At 42.7% G+C, this 26,926-nt stretch overlaps 2 protein-coding genes across 2 annotated transcripts; one reads left to right on the forward strand and one right to left on the reverse strand.

Moving 5' to 3' along the window:
- The first annotated feature begins 591 nt into the window (after window positions 1–591).
- On the forward strand, window positions 592–10,017 carry LOC115909760 (aldo-keto reductase family 1 member B1-like). Its single transcript, XM_030959308.1, has 10 exons — window positions 592–731; window positions 966–1,133; window positions 1,587–1,703; window positions 3,032–3,109; window positions 3,497–3,619; window positions 6,795–6,901; window positions 7,049–7,130; window positions 7,671–7,754; window positions 8,568–8,650; window positions 9,382–10,017. Exons 1-10 carry the CDS (start codon window positions 666–668, stop codon window positions 9,422–9,424), a joined length of 951 nt encoding a protein of 316 aa, XP_030815168.1. The 5' UTR covers window positions 592–665; the 3' UTR covers window positions 9,425–10,017.
- Window positions 10,018–16,386: 6,369 nt separating this feature from the next.
- LOC115910105 (aldo-keto reductase family 1 member B1-like) lies at window positions 16,387–26,482 on the reverse strand. Its single transcript, XM_030959948.1, has 10 exons — window positions 26,417–26,482; window positions 23,018–23,185; window positions 21,608–21,724; window positions 20,893–20,970; window positions 19,411–19,533; window positions 19,095–19,201; window positions 18,240–18,321; window positions 17,698–17,781; window positions 17,212–17,294; window positions 16,387–16,426 (listed from the first exon to the last, which is right to left on the reverse strand). Exons 1-10 carry the CDS (start codon window positions 26,480–26,482, stop codon window positions 16,387–16,389), a joined length of 948 nt encoding a protein of 315 aa, XP_030815808.1.
- Window positions 26,483–26,926: the final 444 nt, after the last annotated feature.

Below are 26,926 nucleotides of genomic sequence, written 5' to 3' on the forward strand. Positions count from 1 at the left end.
ATGTCACTCATTAAAAAGTCACTGTTCCTCTTCTGAGACTGTCAAAACACCTTCAAAAAGATCTCTTCCAAAATTCAAAATAAAGCTGGGCTTTTTCTTAGATTCACTCTACCCTAAATTACTCCTAAGCCACAGCTCACAGTGGAAGCTGCTTTTGTCCCACTTGGCGGGCAGGAACAGTTTCTCCTGGCCCTCAGAAACCAGCGAGGCTTCTCCTGGCCCTCAGAAACCAGCAAGGCTTCTCCTGGCTCTCAGAAACCACCGAGGTTTCTGCTGTCGTGTCTCTGCAGCAGCAGACACACAGGGCCACAAGACTCCGGCAAGGAGTCCAGCCTAGGCCCCCACCCCTGTGGGGACCCGGGGCTCAGGGTCCTCAGTTCTTGGGGCTCAGCAGGGGCAGCTGTGTCTCATGTCCCCTATGCCACCCCCGCCCCGGGGCTGAGGCGCTGCAGGGGTGTCCATGAGAAGTGAGCACAGCCCGGGGGCCGCGGGCCGATGCCCCAGGCCGGAGCCGCAGTCACGGCCTGCTCCGCTCCCCGGCCGCGGCCCCGGGCTCGGCGCCGCCCCGAGAGCCCCGCGCCGCGCCGGGCGGGGCGGGCCCGGCCCCGCTCGCTATTAAAGGCGCGGGGCTCGGCCGCAGCCGCGGTGGTGCTGCTGGCGCGGCCATGGCGAGCTACGTGCAGCTCAACACTGGGGCCAAGATGCCCATCCTGGGGCTGGGCACGTGGAAGGTACCGGGGCCGTTCCCTTGGGCGATGGGGAGCGGGGAAGGGAGGAAGGAACGCGGCTCGGGCCCTGCGAGCGCTGCCGGCGCCGCCGACCCCCGGCCAGGCCGCCGCCGGGATTTGGCTTTATTGTAGCTGGGGTTTGCTTTGGATGTGGTGGCTTTCTCAGCTTTATCTTGCCGTGAGAAAGGTCTTCAATACTGTGTTGATGAGAGCTTTTTTTGCCGTCGCTTTTTTCAGTCCCAGCCAGGGAAGGTGACAGCCGCGGTGACGGCTGCCATCGATGCCGGGTACCGCCACCTCGACTGTGCCTATGTGTACCAGAACGAGAACGAAGTTGGGGAGGGGATCCAGCAGAAAATCAAGGAAGGCGTGGTGAAACGAGAGGACCTCTTTGTCGTCAGTAAGGTACGTGTTTGGTGCTATAGGATATACCAGGGGATACCTTTTCTTTTTAAAGTAACTCCCCACTTCTTTACTTACCTACTTTGTGCAGCGTGGAACAATTCAGAACATCACTTAAGCCATTCCTGAGATTCCTGCTTCCTCATCCTGTATTGACAATTATTCAGGGTCCATTCCACAAATTTGGTGTTGCTTTCAGCTTTACTCTTAATAAGTGAAACAAGACTACTTCTGCTGTCTGCCAGGACACCAGGCAGTCCTGTGTGCTGCCACTGCACACACTGCCCAGTATCACAGGCCAGTGCTGCTCACAGAACAGCCCCACTGGGAGAGCTGTAGGATGACCTGGTTTCACATCACTTTCCTAAGGGGACAGGCACCCTGCTGAGCAGTACAGAAGAGTTCCAAGAGCTTTAACCCAAGCGGTCACAATGTGCCTTGGCTTTTTGTCTCCAGCTGTGGTGCACGTTTCATGAGAAGCATCTGGTTAAGGGAGCCTGCCAGAAGACTCTTACTGCCCTGAAACTGGATTACCTGGATCTGTACCTCATCCACTGGCCTCTTGGTTTGAAGGTACAGTAACAGCAGTGCCCTTGGCTTTTTCTGTGAGTGGCAATTATAAGGAGCTATATGGCTTTATAGCCCAGTGATTGCTACAATTGCACAGATCATTCTATGTGTATTGTGTAACAGCACTGATCTGGTGCTCAGCTTTATTGTGCCCATGTGAGCCAGGCTGTTGATTTTTGCCTCTGAGATCCCTGCTTGCATGGCATCTGCTGCCCTTTCAGTCATGAAAGGGGCAGACCTTGAGCCCTAGGGATGGGTTTCCCTGCTGGAAGCAGAGGTTATATCTCTTTCCTTTTTATTAATGCTTACGTTGTCTTCTAAAAGCCCAAAGTTACACTCAGTGTGGTTCCCTCTTTGTGGGAAGAGGGCTATACTTTGCTGTCTGACTGAAGTTCTTTCCTCTGTATGTTACAGAATAAGAGATTGCTTATCTTTCATTTCTGTCTTTAATCGCCGAGTCCTTAAATACAATCCAGCTTGAACTGACCTTTGCTATAGGAGCTTTAACATTCTACAGGCTCTAAAAAAAGCTAAAAAGAGTTAAACTTTTTAGTTCCTAACTCTTTCACTGTCTCAGTTTGAATATGTCCAAGCTTAGGCTTTCAGTGAGAACTTGATCAAAATTTTCTTTCTACCTCTTGCTACCAAGGTGAACTGTTCTTTATAACATCTGTATTTTTAAAATTAGTTTCACATGGACAGAACTATCCAAGTGAAAATGTGTTGTGGTGTAAATAATGAATGAGTAGAAAATAACTGGTTTTGAATGAAGTTGATACCTGGCAGATAGTCCTAACAGGGACACAAGGTGTTCTAACCTTCCCAGTGCCAGCGACTTAAACAATGAGACTCCCCATGAAAGATCTGTCAGGAAATCTGGTCCAGTATAAGGTGAACATATTCCAAGTCCTAAGTGGGTCCTTATTATGCATTTCACTAAAACACTTCATTATGAGCAGGTGACAGCTGTGTATTTTTGTAAACTGGCTATGATTCTTTCTGTATTACAAGTGGAGACTTAAGTTTCACCATATGGATTTTGATGAGCCAGGGGACACAGTGTCCATCAGAAGTATCTGTCCTTACTGGCTTGACTGTAGGCAAAAAAACCACCACAGTCCCATGAGAACACAAAAGAAAAGACTAAAGACTATAGATAGTGATTATTAAAGTCTAACACATGTGTAGATAATTAGTATAATAAGTGTTTATAGGCTAATAGTCTTCAGCTGGTATTAACCCATCCTCCCAATAATAAACTACTTTATAAACTACTGCTTCTGAAGAAGACATGACATGTGTGTTTCAAGCAATTTCTCTCTCACTGACAGGCAGGAGAGGACCTGTTCCCTGTAGATGACAAAGGCATTGGTATCTCCAGCAACACAGATATTCTAGACACATGGGAGGTAAGTTCAGCCACAGCAGGAGAAAGTTTAGACTGATGAAGGTAATGAGAGCATCAGAGACTGCTGAGAACAGAAGGCAATCTCATGTACTTGGAATTATTTGGAAAGACTCACTGGTGCAATAGCAAATTGTTATGTATCAATTCATTATTTTCCACTTCTGACTTGTGAATTTCCATAATCTCAAAGAATTAGTCCTTTGAATATGGGAGGCATGGCACATATACACCAGTGCTCTGGGGTTTTTTCCCTCTAACTTGAACTCTGAAAATCTAAACACTCCATTTAGGTGTTTTATGAAGGAAACAAGGCATTTCAGGAAGCATGTGCTGTTCAGGCCCTGCCTTTGTATATTAGATGCTGACTTTGTGCTCCCCTTTCTGCCAGGCCATGGAGGAGCTGGTGGATGCTGGCCTGGTAAAAGCCATTGGAATCTCCAACTTCAACCATGAGCAGATTGAAAGAATCTTGAACAAGCCAGGACTGAAGTACAAACCTGCAAATAATCAGGTGAGCTGCAAAGTGGCAGAGGCAAGTGTTTGGTGGTGTTCTTTTTTGTGTGGTCATTTGTTGTGGGTATTTTTAAGAAAATTACAAAGATCTTACTTTGCAATAAGGTTATAGAAAGAGACTGGAATAGACATATTCTACTTCATAGACTACATATTCTTCAATCTCACCCTCCATGTGATGCTGGTTTTATGAACTCTGTGCCACTGCTTGGAAATCTGGCAATGAGCAGCTCCAGAATCCCTCCTTGTAGGAGGAAAGGAGGGGGAACTCAAATGAGCTTGAAAAACTTCCTTGCAGTAGAGTAAGACTTGGTGTATGTATATAGAGAGATTGGATGACCTTTTCATGACACTTCTGTGGAGAAGCCAGTTCCTGTTGCAGATGATTGAGGGAATTGATCAGGAGCATGCTTTATGGACTCAAGAGCTAATGAGGGTTAGGAGGAGATGGGTGTGCAGGGTGGGCAATAGAGTAGAAATTGTATAGACAGCACTTGAATGAAATCTTAGGAAAATTCAGGTGGCAGGAGGCTGTGGGAGATGATCTGCTCAGAGGAGCATCAGCCCTGAGATCAGACCAGGTTATCCAGGGCTTTATCCATCTTGAAAACCTGTGAGGATGGAGACTGCACAGCCTCCCCTGGCAGTGTGCTCTGCTCCCTGACCCGGGCAGGGGAGTTCTCTCTCCAGTCTCAACCTCTCTTGTTTTCGGCTTGCATCTGTTGCCTTCCTCCAAGCCCCACTAAAGAGCTTGGCTTGTCTTTGAATGACCCCTTTTAGGTACTAAAAAGCTGCTGCTTGGAGGCCTGAAGCCATGCCTTCCTCAGGCACAAGAAGCCCAGCTTTCTCAGCCTTTCCCAGTCTGGCAGGTTCTCCAGCCCTTCCCCATCCTGGAGTTTCTCTGCTGAATTGATGGCAGTCTGTCAGTATTTCTGCTACTGAGGGGAGCTGGGAAGAGGAAAACTGGACACAGTATTATGAAGGTGGTCTGGCAAGGATGAGTAGAGGCAGATGATCACTTCTCAGAGTTTACTGGCTGTGTCCCTGCTGCCAGGGCTGACTGCTGGCTCATGTCCTGCTCAGTCTGTTATGACCCCCCCCAGTCCTTTCTAGCGTGGCTGCTTTACAGGTAGTCGGGTTCCAGCCTGTGCTATTGCCAGGGGCTTTTCCTTCTCAGGTGCATAGCTTTGTGTGCAGCCTTGTTGAATTCCTTCAGGGTTTTGTTTGCCTGTTGTTTCTGCCTGAATGGGTCTTGCTGCAGTGGCAGTCCTGCCCTTGAGTGGTTGTTCCCTGGTTTGACATGATCTTCAAGATTGACATGATTATAGACTGGCACAGGCTGCTGAAGAGGACAAGTCCCAGGACAGGCCCCAGTGGGGTCTGCCTAGAGTTGATCTTGACTCTTGTGGCATTTGAAGGACTCTAATCAATTACTGATTATTAAAACTGGGTCATTTATTGTGGTAACTGGAGCATTATCTGCCCCAAAGCACTTTCAGAAAACTTAGTGTAAGTTTTATGGTAACCTTTCAATATCTGCCACACCTCATTGCCATGATCACTATATGACAATTACGTTATTATAATTTATGTCATATCATTAATATCATTATTATCATATCAATTACCTTCTCTGGCATAGAGGTCACTGATCTTGGACCTCTCACACTTGGAAATGCCCTCAGGCTCTAAATGATTATTGACTGTAATCAAGTTTAGAACAAAGCATTGGGTCTTTGGTCCCTGTCCTTTATACTACTGCTTCTGAAGAAATGCCTGCAAGCCTGAAAGCTTGCTGTTACTTACCAGTTGGGCTAATGGTGAGAGTGCTTCCTGGAAACACTTTCTCTGTGCAGATATTTCACATGTAATCCACTGTCTTTCTTGTCATTCCCATTCTTTATTTGACTGCAGCCAGGTTGTGTTGGTTTCAATTGTAGTGGGAAATTCATTTGGCAAGGTAGTAATTACATAACAATGATGCTAGTACTTAATTTAATTTTTCAACTTGAGTGCCAGTGTGGAGGTGAGGATGACTGTGCCTTGCTTATGTTGCAGAAATTCTACTTATTGAATAGTTGAGAAAACTAGATGCTCTATTACTCTTAAATAGCTGTCTTGCTGCAACTGCTGAAGCGAAATAAATATGTATAGTATGTCCTAAAAGTGGAGCTCTCTGTTCTGTTTAATATTCCAGCATGTCTCAGAGGGGAAAGAGGCATGCAGGCCTCTGATAACAGCAGGCAGCTAGAACCACAAATAAAGAGCTCGAGGCTGTAAACTGATTCCATGTTTTGCACTGCCTTGCTCCACCTGCCAGCAGCACAAGTTTCCAGGGACTGCCCTCAGAGTGCAGCTGCAGGAGGCTCAAATGGCAGCATAGTCCAAAGGGTTCTTGCTGTTGCCTGCTGGAAGGAAAGTAGTGCTCCCTGGTGTGCAGCTATCCTGAAAGTCCCTCTGTGCAAAGTATCAAATATTCATGCTCATTCACTGCCTCCTGACACGTGAGCAGTTCCTGTTCCACACTCCCTATCTGTGCATGTGCCTGCCAGAACACACACCCACTGGGAAGGAGTCTGTATTCCATTATGCAGCTTTTCTTATGGAAGTTCATGCTAAGTGCATTTGTGTTTCTAGAAGGTCTGTAATGGGCACTGGGCTGAAGGTCTAAAATCTGTAGCAGCCAAGCATTCTCAACATTTTCAGATTAGAGGTGTTTAGTGTGAGTATTGACACAAAGCAAATAAAGACTAATGAAACAATGCTGACCTTGAAGTTAATATGGTAGCTGTAAAAAAAATATGATGGCATGTTTAATTAGGGGTGAAAAAAGAACTTTGGTCTGCAATCCTATTGCTGTGATTTTACAGCTCTCCTGGGTGTGCATTTTACTGTCCCATTGAAGCAATTGTGTAGCTGGTCACCCATATGCTGGAGATGATCCAGATCAGCAAAGTTTTAAGGAGTTTTGTCACAGTCCTTGGACCCTTCACTGCAAGGAGAGCTACAATAAGTAGTAGTAAGGGGGTGAGGCATAGAGAAAATAAAGACTGTATAATGTTGCTTAGAGACTATTGAGTTAGCACAAAAATCAGCCTTTGATTAAAAACTAATCCCTGGAACATGTTAAAGCAGTTAAGTCACTGTCAGTCTCTATACTTTTATGTTGGCAGGTGGAGTGTCATCCATACCTTACCCAGGAGAAGCTGATCAAGTACTGCCAATCCAAAGGGATTGCTGTGACAGCCTACAGCCCCCTGGGCTCTCCTGACAGACCATGGTAAGGCTGCTTTGCCAGGGAGCTGGTGTGGATTGTTCTGGAAGCACTGAGACTACATGTACAGCATGAATTTTTCATCCAGGTACAGATCTATACTAGGCTGGACCTATGGAGGTTTCTTGCCACTGATTTTTCTTCCCTGTGTAGGGCTAAGCCCGAGGATCCTTCCCTGCTGGATGACCCCAAGATCAAAGAGATTGCAGCCAAGCACAACAAAACCCCAGCACAGGTGGGTGGGTGCCACGGTGCCCCTTCCTGTAGCACAAGCTAATGACAATGTAGAGGACAGGCTGGCTCTTTGTCCCCTGTCACCTGTGGTGTTAGGTAGCAGTGCAGGTTTGTGGCCTTCCATGCATGCTTGCAAGGGTGCTCTGATCATCACAAGAAACATTTTCTTGACCCATCTTCAGATGCTGCTGTGTTTTTTTTGTCTTGCCATCTCTAGTGTTGTGGCAAAGAAGGGAACATTTTAATAGCCTACTCAAAATCTGGGAGAGAAGGAAAGGAATTGAGTGTCACTAAATGGCAGGGGAGAGGAGAAAGGAAGCCTTGTGTGATTCCACCACTCCTCTACATGCACTTCAGGAGGTGCTGTTTAGAATTCAGATAAAATTTGAAAAGCAGCTCCACAGAGTGGGTTAATTCTGCTGAATTGTACCATTTACAGTAGGTAACTGTAAATTACTTGCTGTTTAGCAGAGCTAAACAGGCTGTGCTTGCATGCAGCAGAAGCCATCCCCTCTCTGATGTAGTGCTGTGCCTCTTGCAGGTTCTCATCCGGTTCCACATCCAGAGGAACGTGGTTGTGATTCCCAAATCCGTCACCCCACAGCGCATTGTGGAGAACTTCCAGGTGAGCCAGTGGAGTGAGCTGATGGATGGCATGTCCAGGGATGGCTTGGCTTCTCCCTGCATAGCCAGCAGTGAGCCTTTCTCACCCTTCCCAAATGCTCTTCTGGGCTTTTCCTCATGTGTTTGCCTACAGTCTCCTGAGGGCTGAATTTAAGATTACAGTGGGAGAACAGGAGTGACCAAAGCTTTGGGAAACGCTCTATCCTGTTAATCTGAGCAGTCACATTGTGATTCTTCCTCTTTTGTGTCATGTGAATGAGTCATTTGACAGCTTATTTGGGGCCTGAGTGCAGTAGCACACCCCCAAAAGACTTCTGTAGAGTAAGCACTTTTAAGGAAATAGTCCTGGTGCCCATAAACTGTGTTGCTGCTCTGGATTCAGTGGTCCTGGACTGGACCCAGTACTAGGATTTTGCTTCCAAACACTCAGTGGCTTTAGGTGGAATATGGAGGTCTTACAGCTGCTACTTTGGCTTAGCACAGGAAGATGCATTCTTTGCAAATGGGAGATGGAGGCATTCTGCTACACAGTGCTCCCCAAACTTCTTAAAGCAGCTGGCATGTGTAACTGCAGCTTGAGATTCTCTAATTGCTGCCTCTCCCTGCTCACCTCCCTCTCCCACTCCTGCTAGAAGATGATCACAAATCCAGAGAATCTTGTCTTTTTCCTTTCCCTTGTGAAGCAGTCACTTCCAACAAGCACCTACACTGTGGACTTGTTCTTTAATTTTGGGATTTTTTTTCCTAATTTTTTTTCTTGCTTACAAGCACTGCTTTGTTCAAAGAGGTGATTTCTGGCTTTTTCTCCTGTTAGGTGTTTGACTTTGAATTGACTAAAGAGGAGATGGCAACTATTCTCAGCTTTAATAGAAACTGGAGAGCCTGTGAAATGTTTGTGTAAGTGGCACTTCCTTTTCTTTAAACTATTAAGTAATCACATAGTTCAGTAAATGAAGCTACAGATGGTAGTCTTGACTGAAATTCAGGATATGCAAACTCCATTTTCAAAGGGGTCATCTTCTAAATAACTTTCCAGAGTAAGATTTTTTTTTATTTAAATGTTCATTTTGTGACCCAAAATATGATGAGCATTGAGCAAACTTCAGTTCAGTTTCTTGGCAATTCTTTGTAGCTGGAATTGCAACAGGAGGCTTCTTATTTGTAATTTTTTTTGGTCCATATTGGAGGAAGGACCATGATGCAGACTTTAAATCTTGATTAGCTTTGCTTGTGGTGTTTTGTCTGAAGTACATGACAAAATCTGTGTGTTCTTCAGGAGTTGTTGGGAAGGTAGATGAACATTCAAAATATAACATGAGGATTTGCTGCTTGGAAGTGTAGATCCAGATATGAAATCTTTTTGGAAGGCTGCAAAAAAGGTCTTCCTGCCAGTAAATGGCAAAATCTTGACTTAGTTGTCTACAAAGCGCCTCTAGGTCCCATCACCCAAATAGCAGAAGGCACTCGGAATCTTTTTGTTTGGAAATGCAGCATGTCACCAAGGAAAAGACAAGCAGACTTTGCTTTTATACAGTTCATCTCTTCCCTTGGTGGGTCTTTGAAGTGGTTACAGTTGCATACAATGCCTTTGGGATGTGAGATAATCTTTGCTTTTTGATTTCCTCCAGGTGCAAAACTCACAAGAATTACCCTTTCAATGCAGAATACTGAAGATGGTTCCCTGCCTTTCTCCAGGCTTCCCAGATATGCTTCTGCTGTTGCCTTTGAGTTGTCTGTGTAGCTTTTTCACTGCATCAGACACCCCTCCACACCCCCATTTTTTCTGTTCTTTTTCCCCCACAAAGATGCAGTATATGTACTCTGTGACTTTGTGCTGTTTTCTTTTCTGGAAGAAGGGAATGCTGAAATGGTTCTGGAGAGCACACTGTGTGGACTCTAGTAGATTTTCTTTGCCAAACAGCAAGTCTGGAATTGGTAAGCAGAAAGCATTGAGCAAGTTTGAGCAAGCAGTCACTTTTATTTTGGAATACTGTGATTTGGAGCTAGTGACTATTGTTGTCTGGAAGGACCAGGATATTGGCAGATATTGCATAATGAGGTTTGCTTTTTTTTTTCTTGTTACTTTTGGTGTTGGTTTTGTTTCTTTTTAACACTCCATACCTTTTTATTTTCCCTCTAATTGGAAGTACAAGTTGATTTCTAAGTGATTTCTACATGGGTAGCTCTTTGAAAAGTGTATAGATCCTGGTTTCTTGGTGATATAAAAGCTGTTTTGCTTATAATAAAATACAGTTTCATTACTGTGTGTAATGAGATGGTTATTTCAGTCATGCTCTATTGGTGGTAATGCTGGAGCAGCTGTATAATATCAGCTGTCTCTAGAGATTACACAAAAGCAAGCAAATTACCAACCCCCACAAAATCATCTGTTGATGTTGACTTCTTGCATGTGCCCTGGGAGCTGCTTGCTGTTCTCATGGTTGAACTTGTGGCCAGTGAATCTGTTTGTGCCTCTCTTTAAATAGAACTGGTTTGGTTCTGACAAGCAATAAAGTCATGTTTAATTCAGTTTTTTATCTTACTGAGGTGATAGTGTACTTTTGCTAGGAGAAAACTCATTCCACTGAAGACTTGAAGCCTACACAGCTTTGCTTTAATAAGCAGTAGAAAACTTGCCCTCTCCAGCAGGGAGCACATGAGGCAGGAAGGAATTGTGTGATTGTACAAGATACCATTGGCAAATATAGTAAAAATGGGTTTCCAAGAAAATCCTGTGTAAAGCTTTGTTTAGGGAGCACAGAAAACAGGCTGGTACTGAACTTCTGGTTTGTGAGCTGTGTTTGTCCCTTTGTGGTTTTCACAATGCTTGCACATAGTGATTTTAAGGCTGTTGCCACCTGAGAGCTGCTCAAGACTGTTCACAAAATGCATTTGGACACTGATAAAAGCAGTGGCTAATGTTGAGGGGCTTTCTTGCATATTCCTGTGAGAGTTTTTCAGATGTCTGAGTAGATCTGGGATGTGAGTGCTCCCTCTGAGGAGATTCTCTCTGAACAGATGGAAGAAGGGAGACACCAGGCCTGTTAATGCATAACCAATCTAAATGGTAAATGTAGGATTGTGATTCCATAACTGTATAGCAAACCTTAAAGTGAACTTGGCCAGATTAAAATGTAACATGAAGGCAATTTGATATCAAAGTATTTGTGAAATAGGTGGTTTGTTTCCTGGCTCTGAGCAAAAGGAGTCTGACTAAGGAATCATACTGATGGAAAATTATTTTTAAAAAAACTGCTTTCTCAATGTAATAGTTAGTATTTATTAGAAAGAAAAATTTTTAAAGTATTTTAAAATCTTGCCAGTAATGCTAAGACCAGAATTAGCATGCAACATGTTTTTGGTCACAATAATTTACAATAGGCTGAACAGACAAGATTGAGTTAACTTAAAATATGAGGAGAAAAGAATCAGTGTCTGACTTGAAGCAATCTGCTCCTCTAATGCTGGTTCTTCTAATATAAATTGATTATAAATCACTTTAAATTCTGGACTTAAAAGCACGTACAGAAAGCTCTTCAGCTCTGCAAGTGTTTTTGGGAATCTCTAATGTGATAAACAAAAGCCCTAAGGCATCCTAAAAAAGGCAGAGGAGAGGTGATGTTCTTTGCTTAGTCTGAGCTGTGACAGAAAACTGTTTGGGGCAATGTTGACTTGCTTGCAAATAACATTTTTGTGACAAGTGTGTTCTGGCAAGAAGTTACATTGAGGGGTCAGGGTTTCCAAAATAGTACATCAGGTTCTGTTAGCTTCCTCTGTTTTCATTTCACTGCAGCTTTATGGAAGTTTGAAATGAAATTTTCCATTCTGGAAGTAGGAATTTTACTGGAGGCAGGCTGCTCCTCAGCAGAAGGGAGAGCACTGGGGTGGAGTGGCATTGTAACAGGCTCTCTCTGTATTTCACTGCATGACTTAGTGGGAAGGAATTTGGAAAGGGTCGTTCTGGGACACAGTGCAGCACCTAGCCAGCAGAGGGCTTGGAACTTCAAGTGTCAGAGTGGGAATAGTGGGAAAGCAGAGAAGCACCTGAGAGCAGGGGTAATGATGCACAAGCTTGAACAGAAAGCAGGCTGTTGTCAGAAAGCTTGGGAAGGGAGTGACAGGAAACCCTGTCACCCTCAATGGTTCTGGATTTGGATTAATGGTTTTGGATTGCTTCTCCAAGCATATAATAAAGGCTGAGATGGAGGAAGAGGCAGCCCTCCTTTAGTCTAGGTTGATCTAGGAATTGTTACAGTAAAATAGACTGTTGTACCCCCATGCTTGTGCCATACTCTCTGCCTACAAGAGCAGAGATTTCCTTTCATCTCCTAAAAGGTAAAGTGGAAAGATCAAAGAGCTCAATATCCGGAGCTCGGCATTGCTGCCAGCTGAGCTCTTCCTGCTGAAGCTGTTCACAGCATTTGTTTTTCTATTGTGATTTGACAGATCTCTGGGTTTCTGATCAAAGCCTTTTTAAGGACAAATACAGTCTTGTAGCTCTTCCAATGAAAAGTTGGTTGTGTTTTGTTTTGTGTTCTTAATTTAAGAACTTGTAGTTCAGCTCCACCTTGTCGACCTCTTCCTAGACATTCTGGGGACTCTGCTGCAGCAGCTGAGCTGGTGTGATCCTGTAGCACACCCTGGGAAGAGGATTTCCAGCCTACAGGAAAGATTAAGAGCAGCTAACAGAAAAAAACATGTCCTTGGAACTGGTAAAAGCAGTACTTGTACAAAATCTGTTTCACTTCCAGCTGCACTCACTGCTCCAAAGGATACCAGATTAGCAGGCCTTTATTTCATGTTTAGGAGAAAATGGCTCTCTCATCACAGGACAGATCCATTTACTTGGTAGCAAGGAATGATAGTGAACTGATTTATCAGGGAAAACAGGTAGAGAAAATCAGCAATTATCTCATTAGAGAAGGCAAGATACTATTTTTGCAAATTTTTTTTGTGTGGTACAGGAGAATACAAGAATTATTTGGAATTGGCATCTTGTTGGTTGAAGGTAGGACAGCACAGATAGTCTGACAAGGCACAGCATGTTTGTTTCAGGTTGCAGTTGTTGTTCATTTGAGAGAAAATAGCTTTACTTCTGCTATTGGAACACAAATACACAGGCCTGCCTGGCTGGAGTTGCTTTTCATATGATGCTGTCTAACTTGGTGTTTGTTTCCCCCAGGGAAAAAGGAGACAGGACCTCTCCTCTTGCTCAGCTCACAGGACTGCACAAATGCTATGGAATGCACTTGTTTCAGTTTTCATTTGTGAAAACTGGGGCACAGGAAACTCCAGTATTCAAAATGGGAAGAGAAAATCCTGTCTTTGGATTTTAATCTGTATTCACTGTGTTGAAGAGGCAACTAGAAATTTGAGGTCTTTTGCTTAACTGGGGCACAGAACAGTTACCTTGGGACAAATTATTTTCATTTCAGTTGCTTAATACTCCCCTAGTATGTCACCTACAAACTCTCAGTAACTGTTTGTCATCCTTCCCTATGCCTTGTCCTTGGTTTCTTTAAAAATACAGAGCCCTGTCTTATTCTGGCAGTACCTTGTTTATTTTAGCTGTGAGGCAGCTCTTAAAACCCTTAAATAGGCCACATTGCTCTTGCCTTTTAACTTGTTAAAGTGCATGATACAGAACCACAAGTGCAAACTTCTGCCACACTCCATTTGCCCCCCAAATTCTTAAGGAAAAAAAAAAGCTGGATGCAAAATCTTTCCTAAGCTGAAACAGGCCTGATTACAAGCCAGCTGGTAGTTGCTCATAAGAACAGCTGAACTGAATCAGACTAAGTATCTACATATTGCAGCATCTTTTCTCCAGCTGTGGTCAAATAAAGTTTCTAAAGATGAGTAAATTGAGCATTGCAGCAAAGTGTTATTTAAATATTCTGACAGCAGCTTGTTCTTTTATGTTTAACAGCCACCAGTTAACTCTGTTGTTCAGTTACCTTCTGAATCTGTTAGGTTCCAAGGGAATGATGCTTCACACTCACAGTTTGAAGAATTGCCATATTTTCTTTGTTTTGGACTGATTTGCTGGTAGATTCATTTGATTCTGCTGGTTTTTACAGTGGAGGAAATAATAACTATTTCCAGTTACACTTTGCAGGTTTGATAAACATCTGGCACAGCTCCTTGTACTGGTATCAGGTCAAGGAAAATCTTAGTCTACTTAATTGCCATCTGTATAAATTACTCCTAGGCTATTGATTATCCTAATCAGTCTTCTGTAAGTCTTTTTTTAAGATTCAGAGGAAGGCAAGGAGCAGTACTGCTTGTGTAGGACTGCATGCAAAAAGTTCATGAAGTAGGTTTGTATCTGACAGTCTTTGGCTTCTTAGTTTTCTTTTGAACAATATGAGAGAGCTTGGAATTCCAATAGATGGAGAACTTGAGCAGCGATGATCAGCAAAGAGTTTTGGATTTTTACCTGTTATTCATTACCTGTGTTATCCAGTTTTCTCTCCAAAACACAGATATAACACTTTACTTTTTTCACCCAGCCCCTTTGGAACTTTTCATGAGGCTTGACTCTACCAGAATGGATGAACTCCACAATAAAAAGCTGAAGTCATGGGACAATGTGTTGTGATACAAAGACAAAATGCTAAGCTAAGGTGTTTTCATTTTACTGGGCTCAGATAATGTCACTGCTGACTAGGAATGATGTATGTGTGGGTTTGGTGCAAGAGCACTGCTGCACAGCTGATAGAAACTGAAAATTAACTTGGGATACTGTAAACCTTTCCAACAGACTCAGGGCTGTGCTTGCTGTGAGGCAGCAACTCTCTTCTAGAAAGGCACATTGTAAATAGGGCTGTGGCTCTGCTGCAAAACAGGGGGGCTTTATTTCCCAGCAACTGACACCACCCAAATTCTTCTCCTTTTACCTTTACTAAAGTCTCTGCAGCTGAAAAAGATCTATTGTCTCTGAAACAAATGCACAATCTCTGGCTTCTAACTTGTTTTGAATTTTTTACTATTATATGGCTACTGTGATCATCTAGTCTGACTTCCTGCCTACCACAGTCTATAAACATCCTGTAAATAGCTTCAAGTCTGATAGCTGTGATTAAATTGGAATGTGGTTAGAAAATTCCTATGAAGTAGAGAATATTTCAAGACAGGCTGTATCCTTCAGCCTTAAGTGGGGATTTCTGCCACTGCTGTGGATTGACAAGTGACCACAGGCAGCAGAGCACCTTCCACAGAGTTCACTTTCTAATTGCTTATCCTGCAACTGGCCTTGTAAATGTAGCATGTTCAGGAGGAGAAAAAAAGAGAATGCCCATTACAGGCACCTTCCTGTCCATAGCACTGCAGTATAACTGTTCAGTATCAATTCCTGGTAGATTTTTCACACCTCTTTCTTTAGAAGAGTTGCTGTGGGAAATCCAGTTTGGTGGGAGTTTGCCCTGTTGTTTCTAGGGTGCCTGTTATTCAAACATCTTGGAAATGCCTGAAGTAGCTCAAAGATATGTCATTTCCTTTATTAACTGCAAAGAAAATCAGTTGGAAAAGGATATCCATAAAGTGTGCATCCTAGTCCTGAACCTTAATTCCACATTGTCCTTCTCTCTGCATGCAGTGCAGAGCCACATTGTTCTTATCCTGATCTGCAAGAGCCTAAATCAAGTTTTGAGTCAATTGTTAAAGAGCAAGTATTGATTAACAGACACCTCATTAAAACACCAGCATGGGTTGCAGCAGCACTGACTTTTAATTTTTTTTTTAACCAGAGACAAAAGCATCCAGAGACATCCTTTGAGTCAAAACACAAGCAAGCAGGACCTAGGGAACAGTACAGGAGAGTAAAAATCTGCTGTTGGCTTCTGTGACGCTGCCCAGCTTTTCTGCTTGCTAAATATGACAGCTGCCAAACAAAATAATTCCCGTGTGTCTCCTTTATCAGACTTTGGATTTTCTAGGAGATTTTCAGTCTCAACTGCAGCCATTCTACTGATAAAGGCAGTATTTATATACTCTTGCAGATACTATAAACCAAACATACAAATCTCCTAGTAGTTTATTAGTTTTTAGCAGTTCATAAATAGGAAACCTCATTAAGAGCTCCTGAATCATAATTCAGCAGTGTCCTCTAAAGAGCTTTCAGTCTGTTACACTGAAATTACTGAACTCAGCATCTCAAGCAGCATGTCATGTCATTGAGGTCTTCTGATGTTAAATGGATTGTCTTGTACTGATAATTAAAAGATATAGATGTATTGACCTTTTGTCCAAAAGTATAACTAATCAGAGAATTCAGATTTTCTCTGAACGTAGTCAGGATTTATAATTATGACAAAGAATGCTTTTCCCTAATCCCAATCTATGGCTTTATTAAACTTCATTATCATTACTTAATTAATAGAGAATATATATTTTGCTGCAACTGAAAATTGTGTTACAAGAGTAGATAAAGGACTGATACAACTGGTTGATACAAAGGAAGCAAATGCATCCTCCCCACAGATGACTCTTCAGAATATCTGTGAGTTACCTTCTCCCATTTTTTAATACATATTCCCCTTCTATCCATGAATTAATCCACAAAATATTGCAAATTGCTTGAAATAACAATAAATGGTCTGGATCCTCCAGAGGATCTGAAGCTGATGTCTATGTCAGTCTTCTAAAAAAGGATAGTCCTTGTGATTTTTGCATCTAGAAAAGGAGACCATAATTAAAACATTTTAAGGATATAGTTCAGAGAAAAGGGTCTTTTTCCCTGGTAGAAGAACTGAAACTGAACTACATTAAAAACACATGTCTGCTTAGTGTATCCAGGGCAGGGAAAGTGAAGTCTCTGTGTCATTTGCATGTATCAGTGACCTTCTCAAAGGATAATGTATCTTATGCTCAGCTGAAATTGCCAAAATTCCCTGAGATATTAAACCTTTCTCTTGGAAACTCCCAAGCCCCCAGGGTGCTGCTAGACAAGTGGGTAACCTGGGAAAACGGAATAAAATGCAGATCTTGGTGAGTCTGTAACCATTCTGTTATCTAGATAACATTGGCAGGAGTACATAGGCACAGCTCTTCCCTTCAAAAAAAGCCCTACAACTCTCATTCTTAAAATGGAGTTTATTTACTCTGACTGTCCCTTATGTAAAGGAGCCAAAGAAAACGGAGCAGGGAAATGGCTGCTTATTTATTTTTGGAATTTCCAGCTGATTTTGATTTTCAGACAGCAGTTTGGTATGCATCCAGTACAGGACATCTTAGGAACATTGTGCCTGCAGAAATCCCAGTGTTCCCAACCTGGACAGGATGGGCTCTGATAAACCCAAGGGTGAGATTCCAGCAGATGTGACCAGGTGTTGGCTGAGGCTCCCTCTTTTTTTATTTTTAAGGGGCTATGAGATAGTGTCTGTTAAGAGGATATCTAAGAGATAATCTAAGCTATCCAGTGGAAATCCAGCCCTGCAGGAGGAGGAGGAGGTACTCACTGGGTTAAGGCACAGATGCGATAGCGCTTCTTGAAGCCAAGGAGGGTCTCCATCTCCTCTGCACTCAGCTCAAAGTCAAACACCTGCATGAAGGTCCCAGACAGCTGGGTTAATTCAGTTTGCAATGAGACAAGGAAGTTTATGTGCAGAAAGAACAGCAAAAGCAGGCTGAAGCACTGGGAGGTGTGCAGGGGACAGCCATGCAGGGAGAGCAGTAAATAAATGTGTAAGGTTACAGTGCTGGTGGGCTCTGCCTGCAGCACAATTGCACCACAAGGTGGAAGAGTTTGGCTCTTTCCTGATGTGTTCTAGCTCCTTACTTTCAAAGTGACTTTTTACATTCATAAAGAAGTAATAACCTATGTGGGATCTGACAAAGGTTTTGGCAGTTCTAAGTTTGAGGGGTGTGATTTGTACCATTGGCAGAGTGGGGTTTTTTCCTGTGTAGTTTAACACCATTAATGACTCTGTGAGGTGCCCTCTTACCTTAAAATTTTCTTCAATACGCTGTGGAGTGACAGATTTGGGAATCACACTCACATTTCTTTGGATTTGGAGCCGGATAAGCACCTGCAGGAACACAAAAGGAATTTCTGTCTTCTGAAAGCTGAAAACCAAAGGTGTCTGCATGGTCACACAGAGCAGCTCTACTGGTAACCAGAGAGGGCTCACAGAGGAGAAGCACTACCTAGACTGTTCCTAATTACTACATGAGCTCATTAAATCCTTATCCATCTGTGGAGCTGAGATGACAGCAAGGAAGTGCATTGAGCAAGAGCTCAGGATTGGCAGGGATGCTGTGTGGAGAGGCAGCCAGTGTGCCAGTAAAGCCCAAAGCCACTGGTAATCTTCTGTCCATCACTAAAATTAAGGTAGAGAGACTTTTTCTAAAGCATTAAACTGTGTACAGGACACAGCTGGAACTCCATATTATTATTATTATTCCATAATACCTCTGTAAGTAATTACTTTAGCACAAGTGGGAAGAACACATGTCAGCAGGGAAAACAACTCTGACCAGTATTAACCTGAGCTGGGGTTTTGTTGTGCTTGAGTGCAATTTCCTTAATTTGAGGATCATCAAGAAGGGAAATATGATCAGGCTTGGACCTGTAAAAATTGAAAAAACCCAGGCTTCAGTAGTTGAATAACCTACTGTCTTCTCCCTCAAGCCTTGTATCATAAGAATATTGTTTAAATTATTAAAAAGCATAATCTTGCACACTTTAATTTAACATCTTGTTACTTCAGTTGCTGCCTTCATTCTTCCCTTTTATAACAAGTGAGCACATGAGAAGAGGCCTGTAGTTTCTAGTAAAAACAGGTCACTATAACACATTTATGTCCAGCCTGAGATCAGGCTGGGAATTTCTTTGATCCAGATCCCAAGAATTTCATCTTGTCCTTTACAAGCACAGCTGCTCTGGCAAAAGCCCTGCCCCAGGTCAGAGAAAGCCATGAGGATGGGAGTAAAAGCAAAATTTCTGCAACTTCCCCATTTACAAACTTAATCCCTTTGTCTCAGCAGGACTGCAAAGTTGCTATTTTCATAAGCATCTGCTGCTTTGGTTTTTTGTTTGGTTTGTTGTGGGTGGGTTTTTTTTAGTTCAGAAATTCTCCTACATGTTTAATAAGCTCACCAAAGCTCAGTTAAGAATTCTCTTCTCTGCTTTCATCAACCAATTGATCATTTTTCTTCAAAATATGAAACTAGTGGGCTGAGTATCACAATAAGTGTGAGATTTCTGTAGGTGTGATTTTTAATTAATTAGTGAGTCTTTTTCTAATTACAGTAGTTTTTCTCTGAGGTTTCATCCTAAGACTGGTTTACTGCATTGACTCCAATCTACATCTAACAAAGAAATCTCACAAAACATTCTTACCCTGGCCAGTTGGGTGCTCCAAGGGGACAATATGCAGTGACAGAGATCCCTTTGGATTGGCAAAACTTGATCAGCTCTTCCTGAGGAAGATAGGGGTGGCTCTCAATCTCAAAAAAAAAAATAAAAAAAAATTAGTTTTCACCTCTCAAAAGCAGAAGGTACTTCAAGGTTTAGTATCATTGTGCCACTTCAGCTTTCAAAAGGTGGTTCTTTTTGCAGGTGTGGGGTTTTTAAGGGACTTTTAAGAGATGTTCCATCCAGTGCAACAGCCCAGAGAGGTGTGATGTCAGTGCTGAGGAGCTGCAGGACAATTTACCTGATTGTTTGCAGGTTTGTGTCTTAATCCTGGTTTGCCCAGGAGCTGATTGATCTGTTTTTGGTTGAAGTTGGAGACTCCAATAGCCTTCACCATTCCCACATCCACGAGCTCTTCCATAGCCTAGAAACACCACAGAACCACACTTCCTATTAAGGTCTTTCATTTTTTATATGGAAAAAAAAATGCCCACACAAAAACTTGAGTGGTAAAAACCTTCCTATGCTGTGCTGTGACAACAGTACCTGAACAGTGGGGCTCTGGTCAGATTCAGATTTCACATTTTGTGTCACCACACAGATAAATAACAGCAATATTCACACAACTCCTGAACTATTATTATTTCAGTAAAATATGACTATTTTGAAATACTGTCCCCAGGCAGACCTTCAGACAGCTGAGATTCTTTTAGAGTAATTCCTCAGCTAACCAAATAACCACCCCATAATAAAAAGCACCTTCTTTGGGACAGAGCAGCTCAACAAGGAGCTGTCACAAGACATCTGGAACAGGATGGATACTGGGGATCAACACTGATTAATTTCCCAAGAGAGATGTACCATTTAGCAGTTGGATTATAGGATAAGCAGCACTGTGTTCCCCCTCCATCACTTATTTTCTTTCACACTCATGAGCAATAAAACAGCCAGACAGCCCTAATTAGATTGTCACATCCAGCAGAAAAGAAATGGGAAAATAATCCGCTAGCAGCCTTTAGAGCAGAAGATACCCTTGTTCCAAAGCAGAAATAATTTTCATTTGAATTTGCTGCCATAAGAAGCAGCCTGAAATTTTCACTTTTTTCCCTCAAATGAACAACAAAAATGTGCCTTATTCTTCACCTGACAGAAGGCAAAAAGCAGCAGTGAATTCTTCTGCTTCAGATGAGTTTCCTACCTGCTTTTGGCCTGGCTATGCTGAGCACATGGGAGTGGAAGGGAAAGGAAGCCCAAGGTCTCAGCCAAGCAGGAATTTGAATTCACACCCAAGCCTGGCCTCCCAGGCAGCCTGTGCTGCACACAGAGCTTAGCAAAGGATTTTGGCCAAGTCCCACTCCTTCCAGAGGCAGAAATTTGGGTGCTGTGGTACATTGGCACAGGCATGTTGGCTTTGCTGGGGTCTGGACAGCTCAGGTGCCACAAGAGAGAAGCATGGCTACAACTAAAGCCCCCAAAAACTGTCCAGAGTGGGGTAGGGGTGAGAGAGACAGCCTTTGTTAGCTCAAGCCACTGCAGGGTACACACACAGTCAAAGATTTCCTCTTGTCATGCCAACCCAGCCAGTTTAGTAAGCAGTAGATATAAAAATACCTAAATTTTGGCACTGTGACACAAAAAGGAGCCCAAGGACGCAGAGAAATCAGCAATCTCAAATACTTTATGTTAGAAATTCTCTCAGAACAATTCCCACAGTGGAAAGCTAAGAGTTTTCAGGCTGTTATTTCAAACTAACAAGATATTTTTGTCCTGTAAATGAATGTACCTCCCACGTATCCAGAAAATCTGTATTGCTGGGAATGATCATGCCGTTTCCATCTGCAGGAAATAGCTCCTCTCCTGCCTAGCAGCACAAAAGGAAAAGCAACATGAAGGTCAGCTGAATTATGAGTACTTCAAGAAATCATTTAGAAATTTGGGCAAGCAAGTGGAGCTGGAGGCACTGAGCTGGATATCCTGAATTATGTTTGTGGTGGGGTGAGACATGGCTGAAAGGACTAGCCTGTATCAACAGAGAAATCTTCAGGAAAATCTGTCTCTTGAGACTCTTCTGCAGGCACTTCTGTGTGTCTCAGGCTGGGAGAAGACCAGGGAGGTGACACAGTGGGGAAACCAGGATTTATTTAACCTGGGGGTAGAGAAAGAAGAGAAAAATCTCTTTTGAACTAAGTAGTTCACATGTTTGATTCTTGATAAGGAAATGGCAGCCAAACACCATAAGAGGAATGTGATCTGGATGGTAATTTGATCCGTGAAAAGTTGAAAATGCTGTGCAGGGAAAAATAAGGTGGTTTTTGTGCTACAAGACTGACTAGTTTAAGCAGCGTGACCTTTCCTTTCCTCCTGGGCTCTCCCTGCAGAGGTTTATCATTATGTCCTAATGAGATTTACCAACACTCTTCATTGGAGAGGATGTGTGGTCCCAAAGGCAAAAGGGCAGAGCCCTGACAGATGGATCCCAGGACTTAAAGGTGCAATACCTTGAATCCCATGGGGCAGTGCATCAGGTAGAGATCCAGATAATCCAGCTGGAGGGCAGCGAGTGTTTTCTGGCACGCCTCCTTCACCAGGGATCTCTCGTGGAAGGTGGACCACAGCTGTGGGGAAACACAAAGCCTGGGACCTGCTCTGCTGCCCTCACAGTGGCAGAGCATGCCTGGCAGGGAAACACAGGGCACAGAGGCAGCTCAGGGTGTGGCACATCTTATCACCTTGAGGAATTGCCTCTTGAGGCACCTCAATTTATTTGTGGTGCTGTTAAGTAACTAAAATGAGAATGGGATACTCTGAAATTCCATCAATTATTGCAACAATTAAAACAAAGAAAATAAGTGAACCTGGTGAAAATCGACTCACCAGCTTCCAGCAGATAGAAGTTACTTTATTTTTCCTACCATTGTTGTTGGGGGGAAAAAACAAAACAAAGCATAACATACAGGAGTTGACAGGCTGAGGCCGGCAGCACAGCAGGAGTGACCACAAAAACAATAGCCCTGCTTCCTATCCCAGAGGCCACCAGGAGCACGGCCTCAGTTCCTGTCTCCATGGCTGACAATGGACATGGACAACAAAAAAACCCCTCTCAAACCCAGCCTTTTGTTTCTCAGGGGGTGACCTGTTCCTTCCCCTCACCATCCACTGACTGCTTTGCCCTGACAGAGAGGAGGTAATTCCCAGCTTCATCCCTGACGAGGTCCCTGGTGTTGGGATGACCCTGAGGTGTTAGAAAGTCTCTTTTTCCCAGCCCTGAGACTGAAAAAGAAGACAGGATTCCTTGGCTGTCATTCTCAAGGTTGTTTCTTTTCTCTTATCTACTTCATTCCTTTCTCTGACCTGCTGAGATCTGTCTGGCAGGTCAGGTTGTGGCACACTGACCGCCTTGGGGTGGTGTTTGCTTTTTATACTAAAAACTACGTGCACTTTATTTACAATAATTTTGCAATACCTATCACCTGTGTTATACAGTCTGTCTCTGCTCTAAACCAATCCAAAAGTGCCACCATCACAGCAGAAGATGGAGGACAAGAAGAAGAACGAGAGAGATTGGACATGCCCAGATTCCTCCATCTTGCCTCCTGAACCCCCATTCTAAAACCCCAAAATTCTACTTTTTCACCCTGTGACACATGCATTGTCATTCTACTCAAACCCTTGTGGCTTGTAACTCCTCACACAAAGTTGGTAATTGTTTCCATGGGCTGAAATCAAAGGCACAGGTGTTTGTGACTCCGTGCCAAGGTCTTTGACCCCCCTGCCAGGGTCTGGAGTCCTCTAGTGCAGCCAGAGGAATGTCCTGGGTTCTGACACATCCCATGGCACTTTCCATGTCAGGATTTTGTCTCTCCTCCCTAGAGCTTGGCCCCATGTGAGAGCCACCTCCAAGGACGCACCTTGCTGACCACAAAGAGCTCCTCTCTCCTCACCACGCCCTGCTCCATTTTCTGCCGCAGCGCGTCCCCGATCTCGCTCTCGTTCTGGTACATGTGGGCACAGTCCACGTGCCGGTACCCCACGTCGATGGCAAACTTCACTGCATCCCTGGCTGCCCCCTGCAGAGACTGAAACCAGAAGAGAAGCCAGTGATGTGCTAAATAGCAGATTAAGAGCTTTGCTGTTCTGAAAATCTGGCAATTGTAAGCCCTCGGAATAACGAGATATTCCAGCTGTAGGTTTTTTGTTTGTTTGGGGTTTTTGGGGTTTTTTTTTTGTTGGTTTTTTTTTTTTTAATTTTATTTTTTTATTTTTGTTTAGGTCATTTGAGATGATAGTTTCTGTCTAGATTTAGGTATTTATTATTATTATTTATAGTTTCTGTTTAGATTTAGGTGTTTGTTGTTTTTATTTATGTTATAGTCTCACCATAGTGAGTTCTGCAGTCTTTTATTAGCAAGGCACAAAATGGCTAGCTATCTCTTGTTACAAGGTCTTTAAAGACTAAACTATCCAATTAAGAAATGATACCTAAATTCTTTTCTTTTTTAACCTAATGACTGATTCCTCGAAGTCCACACTGTGGAGTTTTCTGTTCAATTACAAAATATCACCCAAACTTATGAGGAAGAAGGAAGAAGAAGGTAAAGAAGAACAACCTGCTTCTGCCCTAAAACTTCCATCTTGCTTCATATTTATTACTATATTCTAAAACTCCAAACTCTGAGTTTTCCACCCTGTGATATTAGATACTTCAAACCAACTACACACCCATAATCCCAGTGCTATCAATCAATTTTGGAAGCTTCTCCACGGCCTCAGGTCAAATGTAGTGTTCTCTTCCAAGTCTGTGCCTTTCAGCACAGAAAGTTCAAAATCCTCAGCATTTAGGGTTCCAACACCAGCCTGGATCTGGCTTTCATTAGTTTTGTGAGATAAATGGCAAAGGAAGTCACTGATGAGGTGCCTGAGCTGATCCACCCTTTTCTAAGTATTGGAAGTTCACCTTGGGACACGAGGCTATCTTGGAATAAGTTCTAATTTCCCCAGAAATTAAAAGCAACTTCAGTGTGACATACTGGAGACATAAGGAAACCAATCACCTCTGGAATGGACGCTGGCCCTGCACAAAAACAATCCAGCTCTTGTTGACACAGGACAGGGAGGTGAGGGGACTCAAAACACTACAGACAGTGCCACCTCCTGGGTAAAGCACGCACTTGGTACTTGATAGCAAAATAAACCACTTCAAATTCTTGGCTTGGAGACACCAAGGAGCTGTTTGATGACTCAATCCAGAAAATGGCACTCCAAACAGAAACAAGATTCAAAGCCATGAACACCTCCTGTGGTTATTAATTGTTGAAGTGTTGTGAGTGTCTCTAGGATGAGGTGAGAGATGAATCTGACTTCATATTTTTTTAGAAGGCTGATATTATATTATATTATATTATATTATATTATATTATATTATATTATATTATATTATATTATATTATATTATATTATATTATATTATATTATATTATATTATATTATATTATATTATATTATATTATATTATATTATATTATATTATATGAAAATTATATACTAAAACTATACTAAAGAAAGAGAAAGGTTAGACAAGAATGACATTGGAAGGTTAGACAAGAATGATAATAAAAACTCATTACATACTCAGAGAGTCCAACACAGCTGGCTGTCATTTGGCCATTAATTAAAAACAATTCGCATGCTGGGTAAACAATTTTTTAAATTACATTTTAGAGGAGTAAAACATAGAGAAGCTGAAGCTTCTCAGCTTCCCAGAAGAAGAAATCTTAGCAAAGGGATTTTTCCAAAAATAAGACAGTAACAACCTCCTACTTTTTTTTTTTTTTTTTATTAATTATATCACTACTCCAAGTTTTTCCAGTCAAAGGGTGTTTAGTTGGTTCTCCTAAATTAACAACAACAACATAGAAAACACACTAATTTTTTTCAGCACACAACTAAAGAGCCAGTTGAAAGTTTTACAGGATTTCTTTTTTTGCAGTCCCTTTCCCCATCCATCCCTCCCTGGATGTGAGCAAAGGCAACAACCTGCCCTTGAGATTACATAAAGCTCAGTCATGTGAGATGTTTTCCAGAGAAAATAATCCATTGTCTCATTTGCCCAGGTGCTCACTGAGCTCGGATTCGAGTCAGAGCTGCCGGGTAAAGGGGAGGCTGCTGTGGGAACCTTGAAATCAAAGAGCTTTAATGAAATTATCACCATGGGCTTGGGCCTTGTTTTCATTGCATAACAGAAGACATTGTTTTGTGGTGGCAGGGATCATGTGCCCAAAATTCTCCTAACCAGTTTCTATTGGCAGCTTAACAAGTTCCTTCAGAGAGCTCTCCCATCACAGCATCGGGCCCTAAGAGGCTCCCCCAAGGCACACTTTGGTTTTTAAAGCCTGCTTGAACTACTTTAGGCTTCTTAGTGCCCTTTGTCATCAGAAAAATAAAGACTGAAAGGGCTAAACAAACTCACACCTGTTTGTGCACATAAAGTTAAATGCTGATTAGATCAAATGGCCCAAAAATATGGCAAGAATTTAAGATATTTTTATGGCGACCAGAAAAGTGTTTCGTAGAGCTGGGAAGTTGTGATTTGAATATTTTGTTTCCAGTCTCAGATTGAGGGGTAAGTTTACTTTTTTTAAATCTTTTTATCTTTCTTAAGACTAGTTTCTTAAAATTTTCAGCTCATTTCCAGACTCCATTTATAATTCAGTATATTCTTTAACCTGCTCTCTCTTACCAAAAGTCCATTAGGTAACATTTGCAGGTAAAGAACCACCCAAACTATATTCCTGCAAAGTGCTGCACACTCATCTGCTGCCAATAAAAATAAGTTACCCTCAAGTCTCTAAGGGATTACTGTGAGTTCCCATTTCCAAATTTACTTATTGCCCCTTCAGTTCCTATATCTACACACACTCATCACAGATGACACCTGCATGATGTGCTGAGTTATTAATACCAGTGTCAAAAGGAAAAAAAAACAAAAAACCAAACCAAAATAAAAGAAAACCAAAAAGCCACACAAAAAAAAAATACAAAGAAAAATTAGCTGGGCAGAAGCTTTTACTTTTGCAGCATGCAATTTTTTTTACCATAGCTAAGAAAAAATCTGGTACCTACTTGACTAGCTCCACTCACTCCTAAGATTTCCTGAAGGCTGGGGATAAATCCCTGCGTTACCTGAGATATTTCAAAAGGAAATATTGCACACAAGATTTGCTGCATTCCCCCTACCCAAAGAGGAGATTGCTGAAAAAATCTGCTGTGATTCTCCCCAGCAACCAGAGGTCCCCAGCTGCAGCAGGTACCTGCCAGGTCCCCAGTCCCAGGATGGGCATCCTCCCACCAGTGGGCAGCTCCAGGTCAGTGGCCATGTGCAGTCAGGCAGGGACGGGCTGCGGGCTCTTGCAAAACCTTTTAAACCAGCTTTGCCCCTCCCTCCTGCCTGCTGACTGGCTGCAGACAGGGAAAGTATGGGCAGAAGTGCTATCATAAGAGGAGGCAGGGATTTTGGTTTGTCTGACCCTTTGAAGAACTTGAAAACTGGTTGCAGGCTCCTCGAGAATTTATTGAGTGAGCTCGTCATGGCAATTTTGGCAATTTTGCATTGGTGGACGTTGCAGGTTTTTGTAAACTTCACAGTCTCTGCTTTTCTGCAAGAAAAGTGATATCTGGGGAGTTGGCACATGCCCCAAAACCATTTCTCATCTCACCTGTCCTGAACACATCACCAGAAGATGCCAGATAGCTGCTTTTTGCAGGAGGAAGCATTCACCTGTCCACAGGAGCAATAATTTTTTTAAAATTCCCAATATAGC

The sequence above is a fragment of the Camarhynchus parvulus genome, chromosome 1A (assembly GCF_901933205.1).
Source record: "Camarhynchus parvulus chromosome 1A, STF_HiC, whole genome shotgun sequence".
NCBI lineage: Eukaryota > Metazoa > Chordata > Aves > Passeriformes > Thraupidae > Camarhynchus > Camarhynchus parvulus.

Bases quoted from the DNA above. Each gene is read 5' to 3' on its own strand.
- LOC115909760 (XM_030959308.1), top strand. From the start codon at position 666: ATGGCGAGCTACGTGCAGCTCAACACTGGGGCCAAGATGCCCATCCTG. The intron at 6,902-7,048 runs GTAAGGCTGCTT...TTCCCTGTGTAG, and splicing joins GGCTCTCCTGACAGACCATG to GGCTAAGCCCGAGGATCCTT. The intron at 8,651-9,381 runs GTAAGTGGCACT...GATTTCCTCCAG, and splicing joins AGAGCCTGTGAAATGTTTGT to GTGCAAAACTCACAAGAATT.
- LOC115910105 (XM_030959948.1), bottom strand. From the start codon at position 26,482: ATGGCCACTGACCTGGAGCTGCCCACTGGTGGGAGGATGCCCATCCTG. The intron at 20,971-21,607 runs GTATTGCACCTT...TTGTGCTGCTAG, and splicing joins ACTGCCCCATGGGATTCAAG to GCAGGAGAGGAGCTATTTCC. The intron at 17,295-17,697 runs GTAAGAGGGCAC...ACCTTCATGCAG, and splicing joins GTATTGAAGAAAATTTTAAG to GTGTTTGACTTTGAGCTGAG.